General features: G+C 47.4%; 1 protein-coding gene across 2 annotated transcripts in view; it reads left to right on the forward strand.

The window, feature by feature from the left end:
- The window catches only part of LOC134928197 (meprin A subunit beta-like), a 155,953-nt gene that overhangs the window by 73,230 nt on the left and 64,550 nt on the right, over nt 1-18,173 (forward strand). For both annotated transcript variants that reach the window (XM_063923657.1, XM_063923659.1), the window contains 2 exons: nt 237-415; nt 15,568-15,786. In XM_063923657.1, coding sequence (XP_063779727.1) covers nt 237-415; nt 15,568-15,786 — 398 coding nt within the window. The remainder of the gene's footprint in view (nt 1-236; nt 416-15,567; nt 15,787-18,173) is intronic.

An 18,173-nucleotide genomic window follows, 5' to 3' on the forward strand; every position in this document is an offset into this window, starting at 1 on the left:
TATCCTCTACGGACTTCGAGAAAAGGATTTACCGGTAGGTAATTAAAATCCTATTTTTTTCCATTAGTAGTTCATTCTGTATACCAAATAGCTCTTATAATTGTGTTGACGATCACTGATTCCTGTTTAAAGTAAATGTAAACTAAAAGACACAATTTTGCATCACACAAACGAACTAGTAAACCCAATTAGTCAACATTATTTTGTTAATATAATGTTTTCATTAAATATTTTAGATGTTATTCTTATGTCGGGAACTTACAGAATGGAAAACAACAGCTTTCCATTGGGTCAGGCTGTGATACAGTAGAAATAGTTCAACATGAGCTCCTCCATGCATTGGGTTTTCATCATGAGCAATCACGGTCTGACCGCGATGACTATCTGACTATTATGATGGAAGATATTCAGCCTGGTAAGTCATATTTTAAAATTTTTATGATGTTACTAGGTGATTCATCGTGCTCTACGGGCGCTCTTCACACCGTTGTAAGGGGCTATGCCCCCTTAACCCATGCACGCCCCTGGGGCGTGCAATATTTTTATTATATGGAGTACTACCTCCAATCATAATTGTGTGAGTGGTTAAATATTGCATGGACAAAGGGCGTGTGATGGTTGAGGGGTTGTAGCCCCTTGCAACGGCGTGAACAGTGCACGCAGGGCCTGATGAATCACCTAGTAGGTGCTGTGGTTGGAGAAGTGGCGGGTGCGGGAAGACGCGGATGGGGGAGGGGGTCCAGGGATGCCGCGGATGGGGGAGTGGTGGTTGCGGGGGTGGGGGATGAAGCCACCGTGGGTGGAGGAAGGGCAGGTGTGGTGGTGCCACGGGTGGGGGAGGGACAAGTGCAGGGGTGCTGTGGGTGGGGGAGGGGGTTCAAAGCCACTGCGGGTGGTGGAGGGAGAGTGTGGGGGTGCCGCAGATGGGGCCCGGAGGTACTGCGAGTGGGGGAGGGGAAGGAAATGCTTCTCCTGCTTCTCCTCAGGTAAGCAGCTAAGCTGCTGTCCTCCCTTTGGCAGTGGCTCTCCCGGAGACTCGCACAGCAGCCAAGCAGCCAGTCACTATTGTTAGCGCTGGTGTCCCAACGCGCTGCATTACAGGGAAGAAGATGAACTCAATAAACTACAGCTCCCAGCAGCTCTTAGCACCGGAATGCTTTGGCACTAAGGGCTGCTGGGAGTTGTTGTTTATTTAGTGCATCTACTTCCCTGTAATGCGGCACGTTGGGACACCAACGCTTACAATAGTGACTGGCTGGCAGAACTGACTCACTGAATCAATGTAAAATGTGAGCATGCTGTGCGGTATCAGTGACACTGCACACCCACTGCACTGCACATCCCTGTCACCTTTACATTGATTCAGCATCCAGACATTATCTTCCGCAATATCACCCACTCTATCTGTTATATTAGTAATCTCGGGGCTTCCAGTCTGGCAGCCCAGGTGCTGTGTTGCAGAGTCAGGGCCTCTGGGGATTTGGGCGCAGCTGTGGTGGAGAGGCACTTCTGTGACATCACGTGCAGCGGAGGCTCCGGGGCTCAGAGAGTATGCAGCACAGGGATGGCTATGAAAGCCTTCCTCTCATACTTGCCTACTCACCCGGAAAGTCCGGGAGGCTCCCGAAACTTAGGTGGCACTCCCGGCCCCCAGGGAAGTGGGCAAGCCTCCCGCATGGCGCTCACCCCCTGCCGCACTCCACCGCTCGCCGCATAACACGGTCACAGTGGCATCCCATCACAAAGAAGGGCGTGGGGTAATGACGCAATGCTGGTTAAATCGCGTCATTGTAGCCCCGTTCCCCGCTTTGCAATGCCGGTAATGTGGGCATTGTAAAGCAGGGGGTGGGGCTACGATGACGCAATCGCGTCACCACGCCCTGTACCGACTTCTCCACGCCTCCGTACAGCCTCCTCCGCACCCCCTGCTATATAATAAGGCTGCTCTCTCCCGGAGGGAACAGCCACAATGTAGGCATGAATGCTTCTGCTGCGCCGCTTTTATACACATCTATGCCGGTGGCCGCAGCAGCTTTTGTTCAACCTGCGCCGCAGCTAGGGAGTGGGGATTGTTGATGCTGGAGGGGGCAGGTTGACTGGCAGCAGGACATAGGATGCTGCAGTAAAATGACCCCCCCCCCTATCTACAGCGCAGAGACTTGCTGCAGATGCAGTGGCATACCCTCCAACTGTACCTTTTTGGCATGTACAGTACCTTTTTTATATGGTCTGTACCGATTTTGGCTCTCCAAACTTCCATTGAAAGTATAGGAAAAGGGGGGTGGCCACACCACTTTACCTGTGCCACGCCCCCTTTTAAAATTTGCTGCAATTTTTATGTGTAAATTTGTGGAGGGTAGGTTGCTGCAGATGCAGTGGGCCTATTTTGGGGTGTGGACCTGGAGCTGCAGCTCCATCAGCCCCATTGTTAATCCTGCTCTGGGAACACACAGCAGCCAAAGGGCAGTGCCTCCCATTGGATGTAACCTGTGTGGGAGGGCGTTTCTCACCCAATCAGCTGTGGACTGGGTGTGATAGACCTGCTGCTAACCCAATGAGAGCTCCTAGCCACGCCCAGCGTTATACACACAGGCACAGAGTCACAGATCTAGGCTATTATATAGGAGATAGCAATATCTAAAGGGCAAGGCTAAGTTTCTTGGGTCTACCCAAGGCACAGTAGGCGGCACTGAATCATAAGAATCACTTTGTAGTACCTCTTTGTGAAAGTCTTTTACCTCCATGTTATGATAGAAATGTTTTACCTGTTCTAGCCACAGTAAATTTTGGTCTGATTCAGAGGTGGATGCAAAAATTCAGATGGAAGTAGTATTACTTCTGAAATAAAGGCAATAGGCTAAACATGCCCAATAGGAATGGAACAATCTGGCAATACTAGTACTGTAAATCGTGTGCTACATGTTCCTAGTTTGGAGGGCATACTCTTGTCTGTAAGATGCATGGCAGCTAAATAGCTCCTTATCAAATTGCATATGTACTGTATGTATTAGCCTCAATGGAACGTAACAAGTGAGACTAAACACACACAGACACGATGATTGAAATGAAATATGGCACAAATGTCTGGAAAGCGTGACCTGTAAAGAAGAGCTCATTCTATCACCTAATTATGAGGTGCAAGCTACAGCCACAAGAACAAGTCCATAAGTGCTGTAATTAAGCCCAGACCATACACCGATCTTGTGACATATGGTCCTTAAAGTTACCCACACCATGAAGCAACAATTAGTCATTTTTACAGATGCATATTCAAGGGAATACATAATATTTCCTGGTGGGGCGTGATGCCAGCTGTCAAGATCTCGACAGCGGTATCTCGCCTGCCAGAATGCCGGCAGCTGCGGGCTTGGTGGCTCTCTACGCTCACCACAGGTTCTATTCTCACTCTGTGTGTCATGGACACCCACGAGTGAGAATAGTCCCTGCGCGTCGGTATTGTCGTCTGTCAGGATTCCGGCGTCGGCACCCTGACAGCCGGGATACCGACAGCTAGCAAATTGATTGCATTCATATTCAAGATATACAGTCATTTATATAACGGGAGGGGGGGGGGGGGGGGGGGAATATGCTGTATTGGATGAGTTATTATGTAACCATGACAAGTTATCAGTTTTAGCTAAATCCACTCACATTTCAAAGTGACAATGAAGGTAACTTTGCTGAACATCAAATAGAGGACTTTTTAATAAAACACAGCATAAAGCATCAAAAGCCTGCACCATGGGGGTCATTCCGAGTTGATCGCTCGCTAACAGTTTTTAGCAGCCGTGCAAACGCTATGCCGCCGCCCACTGGGAGTGTACTTTAGCTTAGTAGAAGTGAAAAAAATGTATCGCAGAGCGCATGCAAAAAAAATTTGTGCAGTTTCACAGTAGCTCAAAACCTACTCAGCGCTTGCGATCACTTCAGCCTATTCAGTTCCGGATTTGACGTCACACACCTGCCCAGCGTTCGCCCAGCCACGCCTGCGTTTTTTCTGGCACGCCTGCGTTTTCCCAAACACTCCCTTAAAACGGTCAGTTGCCACCCAGAACCGCACACTTCATGTCAATCACTCTGCGGCAACCAGTGCGACTGAAATGCATCGCTAGACCCTGAGCAAAACGACATCATTCGTTGTGCCCGTATGTCGCGCGTGCACATCGCGCCGCATATGCATGCGCAGAACTGCCGTTTTTAGCCTGAACGCTGCGCTGCGAACAAAAGCAGCTAGCGATCAACTCGGAATGACCCCCCATATACACTAGATTAAGATAACTACAGCAAAAAAGCAAGGTACTTTGTGTCTGGAATAAACCATGTTGCCATGCAATAGAAGCAAATGTATTTAAAAAAAATTCTGTGCAGGGAAAATATTGCCTATTTTTCACGTAACCCACAAATGTTAGCTTTATTTTTACACTGCAGTTTAGATATCAGTTTGAGCACACCCCACCCAAATCTAAAGCTCTCTGCACATGTTACATCTGCCCCACCTGCAGTTCAACAAGGTGTTGCCCAGTTGCTTGCTTTTTTGCTTTACTTACAAACATGAGTCAGGTCCTGAGTTAGCGGATACCTCGGTAAAAAAGCAATGACAACTGCTTGCTTGCAAAGAGGAGTTTTTGGGTGCAAATAATTTCCGGAAAAAATGTGTCTAGCTACAAAACTGAGTAATAAGGAATTCTTGTCAGATACAGTTCTAGAGTACATAGAATACCCAGACATAGGGGAGAATAAGGGAGAATTAAAATTTTTGAAAAGTCAGTTGGATGTCTGTTTTTTCCTGTCTATTAGAAAAAACAGACACCCATCTGACTTTTCAAACAACTGAATACCCCCCGTAGAGTACATAGCATAGTTGCCTACACTGCACCAGAGGCGTCACTAGGGTTGGTGTCACCCGGTGTGGTAACTCATGGTGTCACCCCCCCATGGACCTCCTCCCATATCACACCACACACATCCTTAGTAATGTTTTTGTACTAGTTTTACTTGTAAATCATAATTCCTGTATATCACTGAATGCGATGGCAATAGTAGTGACATAGGACCCTAATCAGGTTGGTTTGCATATTCTGCTAAAAAGCAGTATCTGCAATCGTTTCTGCAGCATGCTGGGGGCTGTCCAGCATGCTAATTGGCATCCAGCGATGCGATCGCAAAATAATTGAGATCCCATCGCTGAAGCAGAAACTAAGGATGACCCCCTGCAGACGTAGCTAGGCTGCGTATTCAGGCGATGAACCGGCAATTTTTGGGTTGTAGTGGGCGCGTGTGATGTCACGTAGCTGCCCCAAAAAAGCTCTGACCCCCTTTTGCAGCTACGCCTGCCCCCAATGCCCGCCGCCAGTGGCGTAATTAGACATTTTAGTGCTGTGTGCAAAATAGGGCATTGGTGCCAACCTGCACGCAAAAAATATAGGGGCGTGGCTTCATGGGAAGGGGTGTGGCCACAAAATAATAACGATTCATATTACACGGCACAGTAGTCTCCATTATTCAAATTACGCCGCACAGTAGCGCCACTACACCAGGTAGAGCCCCTTTTTACACATTACGGCAGACAGCATCCCCTTTTTACACATTACGGCAGACAGCGTCCCCCTTTTTACACATTACGGCAGACAGCATCCCCCTTTTTACACATTACGGCAGACAGAGTCCTCTTTTTACACATTACGGCAGACAGAATAGATTATACTTACCATTTCTCCGCTGGCTCAGTCAGGCTCCTCGTTGCTGGCAGCTCCGGGTGCAGGGGAGAAGGAAGAGGAGGGAGGGGGAGGAGGGAGGGAGCCGCAGCAGTGCACTGTAATTGCTGGCGGTGCCGCTGCAGCTGTCCATATCCTTCCGCATTGGCTGGCCGCCACTGCTGTGCATGCTGGGATGAGGGAAGCGCATCCCAACATTCACAGCAGCGGCAGCCAGCCTATGTGGAATGAGAGGGACAGCTGCAGCAGCGCTGCCACCAATTACATAGCGCTGCTGCGGCTCCTTCCCTCCACCCCCTCCCTCCTCTTCCTTCTCCGCTGCTCCCGCTGCTGCTCCTCTCCTCCTCAGGCACAGGCGGCTTGTAATGAGTCAACTTGACTCATTACAAGCTGCTGACTTTAGGGAATCGGGGCCGTTGCGCCCTCAGGGCGACTGCGCTGTGTGCCAGGCATACCTGACACACACATAGTTACGGCACTGCCCGCCGCTGTCAATGAAAGTGCAGTCGCATCCTTCAGGGATGCAAACGCGCTTTGATTGCATGCACACTGTTACCGTGGCATATTTTTGCAAAAATCACTCTATTGCGATTATTGCTAAAATGAAATGCGACCAGAATTAGGTCCATAAACAGCTAATGGGCCCTACACATTAGGCGATATAACTGCACGATATGAACGTTCTCGTACGTAGGCACCAGCGATGAACGATGTGCGGCCCCGCACTCGTTCATCATTGGTGCTGGGTCACTTATGCATGCAGGCCAATATGGACAATCTCGTCCATATTAGCATGCACTGCTATGGAGCCGGGTGACGTTATACCACACAGTATGAGCCGAAAATCACATGATAGCACACGGTATGAGCAGAAATTCACATTATAGCACACAGAATTAGCCGAAAATCACATGATGGCACACAGAATGAGCCGAAATTCATATTATAGCACACGGTATGAGCAGAAATTCACATTATAGCACACAGAATGAGCCGAAAATCACATGATGGCACACAGAATGAGCCGAAATTCACATTATAGCACACAGAATGAGCCGAAATTCACATTATAGCACACAGAATGAGCCGAAAATCACATTATACAACATACAGTAGATTTAGACAAAATTCACATATGCCACACAGTATGATCCACAACTCAGGGCCAGGGAGATTGGCAGCAGGGACAGTGACAGGGAGAGGGACACAGGGAAGCAGGGTAAGAGTACCTAAGATGAGCAGCGGAGGACGTGGGCGGCGGCAGTGTGCAAAATGTGGCTGGCGCGGGTGAGGAGAATAGCAAGCCGCAAGAGCATCCTCACACTTCTCCCTCCTAGAATCCCGGCGGCGTGATGACGTTCAGACCCGGCCGCGGCGGAGTCCTCCTCTTCCAGCAGGGGGGAGGGGGGGGGGGTATTGGGATGCGATCAAAACTGAGCCACGGCGGAGTCTTCTTGTTGCAGGCGGGGGTATATGATTTTGAGTCGGCGGGGATGCGATCGTAAGACAAATAGAGCACTGCAGTTACGATCGCACCCTCGCCGAATCAAAATCATATACCCCCGCCTGCAACAAAAAGACTCCGCCGCGGCTCAGTTTTGATCGCATCCCCCCCTAGCAGGTGCGAGTGCGGCTCTTGTTTGGTGTCACCCCATTGAAGGGTGACACCGGGGTGCGGGCGGCACCCCCCGCACCCGCCACTGCCGGTAGCAGAGGTACAGATGGGGAAAGGAGCAGAGACAGACAGGCACACATGGAGGGGGAGAGGAGCACACGGCGCATGGGGGCAGAGTCACAGAGGGGGGGAAGGGGGGGGGGAGTATCAGAGACACAGATGGGGAAAGTACCAAAGATATACAGACTGTACAGATATAGGAAAGTGAGCGAGGCACTTATGGGAAAGGGAACTGCGGCATAGAAGGGTTGAGGGGCAGAGGCACAGACGGAGGGGTGACAAAAACACAGCTGATATAGGTGAAAGGTTCACTTGGGTAAGTAGGAGCAGAGGCACACATGGGGATATAGGGAAAGAGTAACACATGGGTATACAGGGGAAGGAGGCACACATGGGGATACAGGGGAAAGAGGCACACATGGAGATACAGGGGAAAGAGGCACACATGGAGATACAGGGGAACACCTGGGGATTCAGGGGAAAGAGGCACACCTGGGGATACAGGGGAAAGAGGCACACCTGGGGATACAGGGGAAAGAGGCACACATGTGGATACAGGGGAAAGAGGCACACCTGGGGATACAGGGGAAAGAGGCACACCTGGGAATGTAGGGGAAGGAAGCATACCTGGGAAACTTGTGAGAGCTAGAAGAAGCAGGAGAAGGAGGAGAACAGAGGAGCAGCAGGAGACCTGGGGGCGGGGCAACATGCAGTGCAGTAAATATAACTGAAGAGAGGAAACTACTGAGCTAGTCGGGACTCGGGAGAGATTTAAGTGAATGCCCTGAGAGGCTGCTGCGACTGGAGAGCGGGGGAGGGGGGCACACAACCCCCATGCTGGTAACTACAACCTGCATGATCATCAGCACAAGCATGGCCCCTGTACACAGTGACACTGTACTTCCCCCACACTTCTCAGCTGTACCTGCCGCCGGCCACTTCAATCAATCCTGCCCCTCAGCAATGCCAGCATTCGCCAGCTTGTAAATAGCTGCCCTCCGCCTTGCCCCACATAGCGCTGATGGGAGCCGCGCCTCTGAGGGGAGGGGACTCGGAGTGAAGAGTCTGAAGATCCGGCCAGGGGGATCGTGCTGACAGTCAGTGCCCCGTCCTGTGCTGTCATCTAGCTTGCCGCTGCCTGTCAGCTGTTGACAGGCGCAGAAAGCAGCGGAGCGCGGGGTGAGCTCCTATTGAGCCTGCAGCGCTTAGTGCCGGGGAAGAGGAGGTGTGGACGTCGCTGCTGACATGTCTATGTCAGTTCTTTTGATGGGATTAGGGTGCGGCTGGGAGTGCAGGGCTCTATTTGGTGTCACCCTATTGAAGGGTTACACCCGGGTGCGGGCCGCACCCCCCGCACCCCCCTCATGACGCCACTGCACTGCACCATCCTCTGGGAGGCTGCAGCGTGGTAGGCTAATGGGGGGAGTGTCCGGCAGCGATGTGGGTGGTCTGGGGGCGTGGCCGATGGGGAAAGCGAGTGGTCTTGGGGCATGGCACCATAGTCGCGTCATCAAAGCCCCGCTAGACAGTGCTGAGAAGACAGGCACAGTACAGTGGAGGACGGAGCTACGATGACGCAAATCACGTCATCGTATCCCCCTCAGACCGCCCACTTGTTCTCTGCTGTGGGCGGCCGAGGGGGAGTGCGGGGGCTGCCAGGAAAAGCGGGATACTTGCCCACCTTTCCGGGAGGGTAGGCAAGTATGGTACATAGACAGTTCTAGAGTACATAGAATCCTGGGCTCAACAACAGATTATGGGCCTAATTCAGATCTGATCGCAGCAGCAAATTTGTTAGCTAATGAGCAAAACCATGTGCACTGCAGGGGGGGCAGATATAACATGTGCAGAGAGAGTTAGATTTGGGTGGGTTATTTTGTTTCTGTGCAGGGTAAATACTGGCTGCTTTATTTTTGCACTGCAATTTAGATTTCAGTTTGAACACACCACACCCAAATCTAACTCTCTCTGCACATGTTGCATCTGATCCCCCCCCTCCCCCCCCTGCACTGCACATGGTTTTGTTCATTAGCTAACAAATTTGATGCTGCGATCAGATCTGAATTAGTTCAGTGATCGGGTTGGATCTGCGCATGCGCCGGCGCATGCTGGGTGGTCGAAGGCCGTTGTAGTGTGGGGATCGCCTCTGCCTAATTGACAGGCAGAGCCGGTCGCTGGGCGGGAGAGGGCTGGATGGCGTTAAGCTGCGGTTTAGGGGGCACAGTCCGGCCAGCGCAGGTGTGGCTGGACCGTTGGGGGGGCGGGCCACGGCGGCTGCGTGACATCACACGTAGCTGCTACGACCCGGGCAGTGAGGAGGTTCTCCCGGCCAGCCGCAGGAGCTGCGCTGGCCGGGAGGTACTCCTGAAATGCAAAAGCATCGCCGTTGTGCGATGCTTTCGCATTTCTGGGGGGGGGGGAGGCCGACACTGACATGCGGGGCGGACTAGCCCTGTGCTGGGCGTCCCCCCGCATGTCAGTGTGCCTGATCGTAGCTGTGCTAAATTTAGCACAGCTACGATCAACTCAGAATGACCCCCTATGTCACTATCAGAAACAGCACGACTTTTGCAGAACTCCTAAAGGGTGAAGCAATGACCACTCTAGCCTCGAGAGCTCCAGTGTAGCTTTAAAGTGGTAAAATCAGATACAAATTAGTGATGTGCACCGGACATTTTTCGTGTTTTGGATTCGGTTTCGTGGCCGTGTTTTGGATTCGGACGCGTTTTGGCAAAACCTCACCGAAAATTTATTGTCGGATTCGGGTGTGTTTTGGATTCGGGGTTTTTTTTTCAAAAAACCCTAAAAAACAGCTTAAATCATAGAATTTGGGGGTCATTTTGATCCCATAGTATTATTAACCTCAATAACCATAATTTACACTCTCTTCCAGTCTATTCTGAACACCTCACACCTCACAATATTATTTTTAGTCCTAAAATTTGCACCGAGGTCGCTGGATGGCTAAGCTAAGCGACCCAAGTGGCCGGCACAAACACCTGGCCCATCTAGGAGTGGCACTGCAGTGTCAGACAGGATGGCACTTCAAAAAAATTGTCCCCAAACAGCACATGATGCAAAGAAAAAAAGAGGCACACCAAGGTCGCTGTGTGACTAAGCTAAGCGACCCAAGTGGCCGACACAAACACCTGGCCCATCTAGGAGTGGCACTGCAGTGTCAGGCAGGATGGCACTTCCAAAAAATTGTCCCCAAACAGCACATGATGCAAAGAAAAAAAGAGGCGCACCAAGGTCGCTGTGTGACTAAGCTAAGCGACACAAGTGGCCGACACAAACACCTGGCCCATCTAGGAGTGGCACTGCAGTGTCAGGCAGGATGGCACTTAAAAAAAATAGTCCCCAAGCAGCACATGATGCAAAGAAAAAAAGAGGCGCAATGAGGTAGCTGTGTGACTAAGCTAAGCGACCCAAGTGGCCGACACAAACACCTGGCCCATCAAGGAGTGGCCTTCCGTACTGTACTGCTATATATACTGGTGGTCACTGTGTCAGCAAACTGCAAAACTAAAATGCACCACAGGTATAGAATGTAGATGGATAGTATACTTGACGACACAGAGGTAGGTACAGCAGTGGCCTTCCGTACCGTACTGCTATATATACTGGTGGTCACTGTGTCAGCAAACTGCAAAACTAAAATGCACCACAGGTATAGAATGTAGAGGGCTAGTATACTTGACGACACCGAGGTAGGTACAGCAGTGGCCTTCCGTACCGTACTGCTATATATACTGGTGGTCACTGTCAGCAAACTGCACAACTCAAATGCACCACAGGTATAGAATGTAGATGGATAGTATACTTGACGACACAGAGGTAGGTACAGCAGTGGCCTTCCGTACCGTACTGCTATATATACTGGTGGTCACTGTGTCAGCAAACTGCAAAACTAAAATGCACCACAGGTATAGAAAATAGATGGATAGTATACTTGATGACACAGAGGTAGGTACAGCAGTGGCCTTCCGTACCATACTGCTATATATACTGGTGGTCACTGTGTCAGCAAACTGCAAAACTAAAATGCACCATAGGTATAGAATGTAGATGGATAGTATACTTGACGACACAGAGGTGGGTAGAGCAGTGGCCTTCCGTACCGTACTGCTATATATACTGGTGGTTACTGTGTCAGCAAACTGCAAAACTAAAATGCACCACAGGTATAGAATGTAGATGGATAGTATACTTAATGAATGACGACACAGAGGTAGGTACAGCAGTGGCCTTCCGTACCGTACTGCTATATATACTGGTGGTCACTGTCAGCAAACTGCACAACTCAAATGCACCACAGGTATAGAATGTAGATGGATAGTATACTTGACGACACAGAGGTAGGTACAGCAGTGGCCTTCCGTACCGTACTGCTATATATACTGGTGGTCACTGTGTCAGCAAACTGCAAAACTAAAATGCACCACAGGTATAGAAAATAGATGGATAGTATACTTGATGACACAGAGGTAGGTACAGCAGTGGCCTTCCGTACCATACTGCTATATATACTGGTGGTCACTGTGTCAGCAAACTGCAAAACTAAAATGCACCATAGGTATAGAATGTAGATGGATAGTATACTTGACGACACAGAGGTGGGTAGAGCAGTGGCCTTCCGTACCGTACTGCTATATATACTGGTGGTTACTGTGTCAGCAAACTGCAAAACTAAAATGCACCACAGGTATAGAATGTAGATGGATAGTATACTTGACGACACAGAAGTAGGGACAGCAGTGGCCTTCCGTACCGTACTAATATATACTGGTGGTCACTGTCCGCAAAACTCTGCACTGTACTCCTCCTATATAATACAGCTGCTCCCCAGTCCCCACAATAAAGCAGTGTGAGCACAGATATATGCAGCACACTGAGCACAGATATGGAGTGTTTTTCAGGCAGACAACGTATACTGGTGGTCACTGTCAGCAAAACTCTGCACTGTACTCCTCCTATATAATACTGCTGCTCCCCAGTCCCCACAATTAAGCAGTGTGAGCACAGATATATGCAGCACACTGAGCACAGATATGGAGTGTTTTTCAGGCAGACAACGTATACTGGTGGTCACTGTCAGCAAAACTCTGCACTGTACTCCTCCTATATACAGCTGCTCCCCAGTCCCCACAATTAAGTAATAAGCAAGCACAAAATATTTGCAATGCATCAACATAAACGGAGAGGACGCCAGCCACGTCCTCTCCCTAACATTTCCAATGCACGAGTGAAAATGGCGGCGACGCGCGGCTGCTTATATAGAATCCGAATCTCGCGAGAATCCGACAGCGGGATGATGACGTTCGGGCGCGCTCGGGTTAACCGAGCCATACGGGAGAATCCAAGTATGGCTCGGACCCGTGTAAAAAGGGTGAAGTTCGGGGGGGTTCGGTTTCCGAGGAACCGAACCCGCTCATCACTAATACAAATGAAATGATCTCATGCGATGTGTCGATTGGCAAGTTGGCCTTATCTAAATGATTGGCAAATTGCACAGTCAGCCTCTGAAGAAGTCTTGTATGAAAAAAATGCATAGGGGTGTGGCCTGAGCACACACAGATGGTTGATTATCAGGTTCCATTGGTATTGCTGGAACATTGAGCTGGGATACCTATAAGGTCCTCTTTATGCAAAAATTAATAGAGGCGCTCATGAAAGAACCACACACCAGATTTGCACAGGTTCAATAACAACCAAGGAATCAAATATATTAATAAAAAGTATATATATTTATTAATGACAGTACTCTAATATGAATAAAAATACTAATATATAATAAATAATTCATAAGTACTATTCCTTATGACTTCACTTCATTTGTCAAATACAGAAGTTTAAAAAACACATGAATTGTCTAAGCTTTGATTGTTATACTTAGTATCATTGAGATTTCACTGAACTAGATAATATGTAACAGAGTGTTGCAGTCCTTTTAGAGACGCTGTTGCCACAGCTGCTAGATGTAATTCCTGAGCATATCACTGGAACTGCACAAAATAAGAATTGTCAGCATGAAGTATTTGTATATATGTATATAAGATTACCTCTCCAAAGGGGCTGGTGAACCCGAGCGTCCCCGGGTAAGTCCAAGAATTTGCCCAATGGATGGAAAAACTGGAGGGTACGTATGGTATCTCGATGAAGCAACCGGCCGCAAGGTTTATTCGATTAGTCAGCTGGTGTCACCTTGTAAATACTGTGCAGATGATGGATAGTGACAGGTGTATGGTTGCTGAGTCAAAGCGCCGTCAGAAATACCCAGCTGTATGAGGAAACTTCCTTCCAGACTTCCAGCATCTTCCACCCCGTTGTCTACCAGCGGACGGTGCACGTCCAGGTAGTCTGGAAGGAAGTTTCCACATACAGCTGGGCACTTCTGGGACGCCTTCAGGTCACAGCCATTTCACCTGGCCTTCACCTACGGCAGCTGCGGGCGGCTTCCATTTGGCTTTACATCTAGCCGCAGACGCTGTGCGGCTACGACGACCGTCTCCAGCATCTTCCACCCCGTTGTCTACCGGCGGACGGTGCACGTCCAGGTAGTCTGGAAGGAAGTTTCCTCATACAGCTGGGTATTTCTGACGGCGCTTTGACTCAGCAACCATACACCTGTCACTATCCATTATTTGCACAGTATTTACAAGGTGACACCAGCAGACTAATCGAATAAACCTTGCGGCCGGTTGCTTCATCGAGATACCATACGTACCCTCCAGTTTTTCCATCCATTGGGCAAATTCTTGGACTTACCCGGGGACGCTCGGGTTCACCAGCCCCTTTGGAGAGGTAATCTTATATACATATATACAAATACTTCATGCTGACAATTCTTATTTTGTGCAGTTCCAGTGATATGCTCAGGAATTACATCTAGCATCTGTGGCAACAGCGTCTCTAAAAGGACTGCAACACTCTGTTACATATTATCTAGTTCAGTGAAATCTCAATGATACTAAGTATAACAACCAAAGCTTAGACAATTCATGTGTTTTTTAAACTTCTGTATTTGACAAATGAAGTGAAGTCATAAGGAATAGTACTTATGAATTATTTATTATATATTAGTATTTTTATTCATATTAGAGTACTGTCATTAACAAATATATATACTTTTTATTAATATATTTGATTCCTTGGTTGTTATTGAACCTGTGCAAATCTGGTGTGTGGTTCTTTCATGAGCGCCTCTATTAATTTTTGCATCTGGTTAAACCTTTAGGAGTATTGCACATCTCCATATAGCGGCGAGCGTGTTCCCACACCTCAAATTCCAGGTTCATTTGATTTTCAGCATATTACTTAACACAGGCGCAGCAAAATATTCTTTTTCTCAAGGTCCTCTTTATGACTGACAGCTGTGATTCATTCATACTACGGTACACATGTTTCTATTAACATGTATTGCCTGAAATTTTTTTTTATCTTTTAATGCACTATGTGGCTCCAACAATGTGATTCAGTCATTCATATTATTGTTTATCTTCATTGGTAGATTCAAGTACAGGAGGGGTAGATGCAGATTTAGAAAAGCTACAGTACATTTTTTTTTATAGGTCAAGTGACTTAAAGTTCCATACATATCTTGAAAGGACTGCTAAAGTGCACCATTATTTTTGTAGGAGAGTTACTATTGGGACAAGATTATTTATAATCTAATAAACATAAATATTTGTATTATTGCTATATGTTTTTATTTTATTACTTTTAATATTGACAATAACTACTAATTATGGCTGTGAAGGTCCTTGTGACAAAGTTTTTATCAGGAGCTCTGAAATATTAAATATACCACACACCTGAATGTATCCGAGCTCAGCTGGGTTCACAGACTTTTGTTAGATGACCTATCAGCCGTTATCAGACACAGTTTTTGTATGTTCTATACATCATAACTCATTTTACTGCGGTAGCTTTAGTTGTCCAGTAGATGATGAGTCCTCCTGTGTCATCATACGGCTGAATACTTCTTTTTCTTGGCTCAGGGCAAATATGTGAATGCCCCCTGGTATATCTTGTGAGCCAGGATTGTTTATTAGCCCCAATTCACATCTAATAAATTGCAAGTTTATGATGTAATACATATACATAGTACCTACATAATGATTGCAACATAATTGTAGTAAGTGTTAAAGTATTCATTTTGTGATCATTTTCTATTAGGCAAAGAAGGCAATTTCAAATCATATGACGATAAAACAACAAGTTTTCTAAATGTCCCATATGATTATACATCCATTATGCACTATGCGAAAACAGCGTTCCAGAAGGGTAGCAATCCAACAATCATACCCAAGAAACCTCAATTCACTAATATAATTGGCAAACAAACGGATTTAAGTGACGGTGATGTCCTGAAGCTAAACCAACTCTACAATTGCAGTAAGTTCATAGTAATGTATTTTCTTTTACTAAATCTGCTGGATTATAACTATACAATTTTTTTTATTTAAGCAAAGTTAATAAATTAAATAATTCCTTTTGTAATGCTACTACTTATACTGCTAAAGGAAAGTTGCTAGACTTCTGCCACAGTGAGATTTTTGAGCAATACAGCTGTGGCCACAAACTTGTAGATTTGATCAGGAAATAAATTGGTTTTTTTTTATTGGAAATAACAATTACCTGATGTGTGACCCCATTCTAGACCAAATTTAATTGTAATGGGTCTGACCAGATTGGATGTAATCTAGATAGTTTGACCCCCACCAGTAAGTGTATGAAAACAACCCAAAAGTGTTAGGAAAATCTGTATACTCTACCAATTGCAATCTGATCATATACTGTAGGAAAACTGCGGAGCAGTCAGATATGTGCAGTGTGTGACTACATTCCTCACAAATCCAACAATTGCAGTTTTGCAAAATACCTGCAATTCAGTGGTCACTGTATGACAATCACAAACATCAGCAAATTTTCTTGATAAGCCCTTAAACACATGTATAAATCAACACAACAGCATCCATCAAAATAGTATAGCAACACATGGGTGAGTGTTTGAAGGGAGAGGAGTAACAGCCAGGGATGGCCATGACGTGGACCATTGAGGGTTAGCAACCATAGATGGTATGACAACAATGGAAATAGTTTTTTCTTTGATGGATGTTTACTGATAGCAGTGGCAGAGGTCTGATGTTGGATGGCAGTACTGTTCTGCAATTGCTATTCACCTTGTCATTAAAAAATGTATTCTTTGGTAAAAGGGCCGTGGTCTTGTAAGAAATGACTACCTTACAACCCCATTTATGCCCTGACACTGTATTATGCCCCACACAACAATGCCCCTTACAAATTATGTCCCACAGTTGTGCCCCTTATCCCCACACAGATATCAGATATGTCCCTTACACATTATAGCACACATTAATGCTCCTGACACCATAATATGCCCCACACAGTAATGTCCTTTGCACATTATGAAACACACACAGTCAGGCAACTTAGTTTTAAACAGACTGCTCGTTGTCAGGGGTTTTTGCCAGCTTCTTCCCCAATTCTCCCAGCTTGCTTTCAAGGGTTGGTGCCAGCATCTCCCTCCCTTCCTTCTCCCAGCTCGTTGTCAGGGTTTGTTGCCACCATCTTCCCCCTTCTTTCTCCCAGCCACCGACAGATGAGCGCGGTCCCGGCACTTTCTGGTAGTGCTGTGAGCTCCTGCATCTTGTCCCTGTACCTCTACTCTACTGGACCACTAGCATGTCTCCAGTTAGGTTGCAGCCATTATGGCAGGGACTTTTGTTTAGCTGTATTGCATGCGGATGACCAGTCCACAGAAATACAGCTGCAGACAGTGGCCGCCGTGCTCTGCATGATCGCACGGCTTGCCCGGCCCAAGAAATGGCCCTGTTGAAGAGCTCTAATGTTTGCCTATGCAGTAAGATTTCTGTTCCATATAACTTAATGACTTATGATTGACTGTTGATGTTTACAACGATCTTACCCACAGTCAATGAACATAGGCCCTCATTCCGAGTTGTTCGCTCGCAAGCTGCTTTTAGCAGCATTGCACACGCTAAGCCGCTGCCTACTGGGAGTGAATCTTAGCATAGTAAAATTGCGAAAGAAAGATTCGCAATATTGCGAAAAGACTACTATGTGCAGTTTCTGAGTAGCTCGAGACTTACTCTGCCAGTGCGATCATTTCAGTGCTTGTCGTTCCTGGTTTGACGTCACAAACACACCCAGCGTTCGCCCAGACACTCCTCCGTTTCTCCAGCCACTCCCGCGTTTTTCCCAGAAACGGTAGCGTTTTTTCACACACTCCCATAAAACGGCCTGTTTCCGCCCAGAAACACCCACTTCCTGTCAATCACATTACGATCACCAGAACGAAGAAAAAACCTCGTAATGCCGTGAGTAAAATTCCTAACAGCATAGCAAATTTACTTGGCGCAGTCGCACTGCGGACATTGCGCATGCGCATTAGCGACTAATCGCTCCGTTGCAAGAAAAAAATAACGAGCGATCAACTCGGAATGACCCCCATAGCTGTTTGCTATAACAAAGTTGGAACTTTGCACTCAAATATGATCCAGTTTGGTGCCCTCAAGTGGTTGATATGAAGCACTACTATAGAACTCAAACTAAAAATAAAGTAATCCCTGATTTTGAGTTGGGATTCAGGGAGTAACGCAAATTAGAGCGTACAGATTTTTTGCACCATACCGTCACTGACCAGCGATGCCCGTTGTTGTTGTCCGACACGCGTGCGCATTTTGGTGCATACGTAGTTAGGACCTGATCGCCCACTGTGTAAAATGCACAGCAGCGAT

Source organism: Pseudophryne corroboree, chromosome 5 (genome assembly GCF_028390025.1).
Source record: "Pseudophryne corroboree isolate aPseCor3 chromosome 5, aPseCor3.hap2, whole genome shotgun sequence".
Lineage (NCBI taxonomy): Eukaryota > Metazoa > Chordata > Amphibia > Anura > Myobatrachidae > Pseudophryne > Pseudophryne corroboree.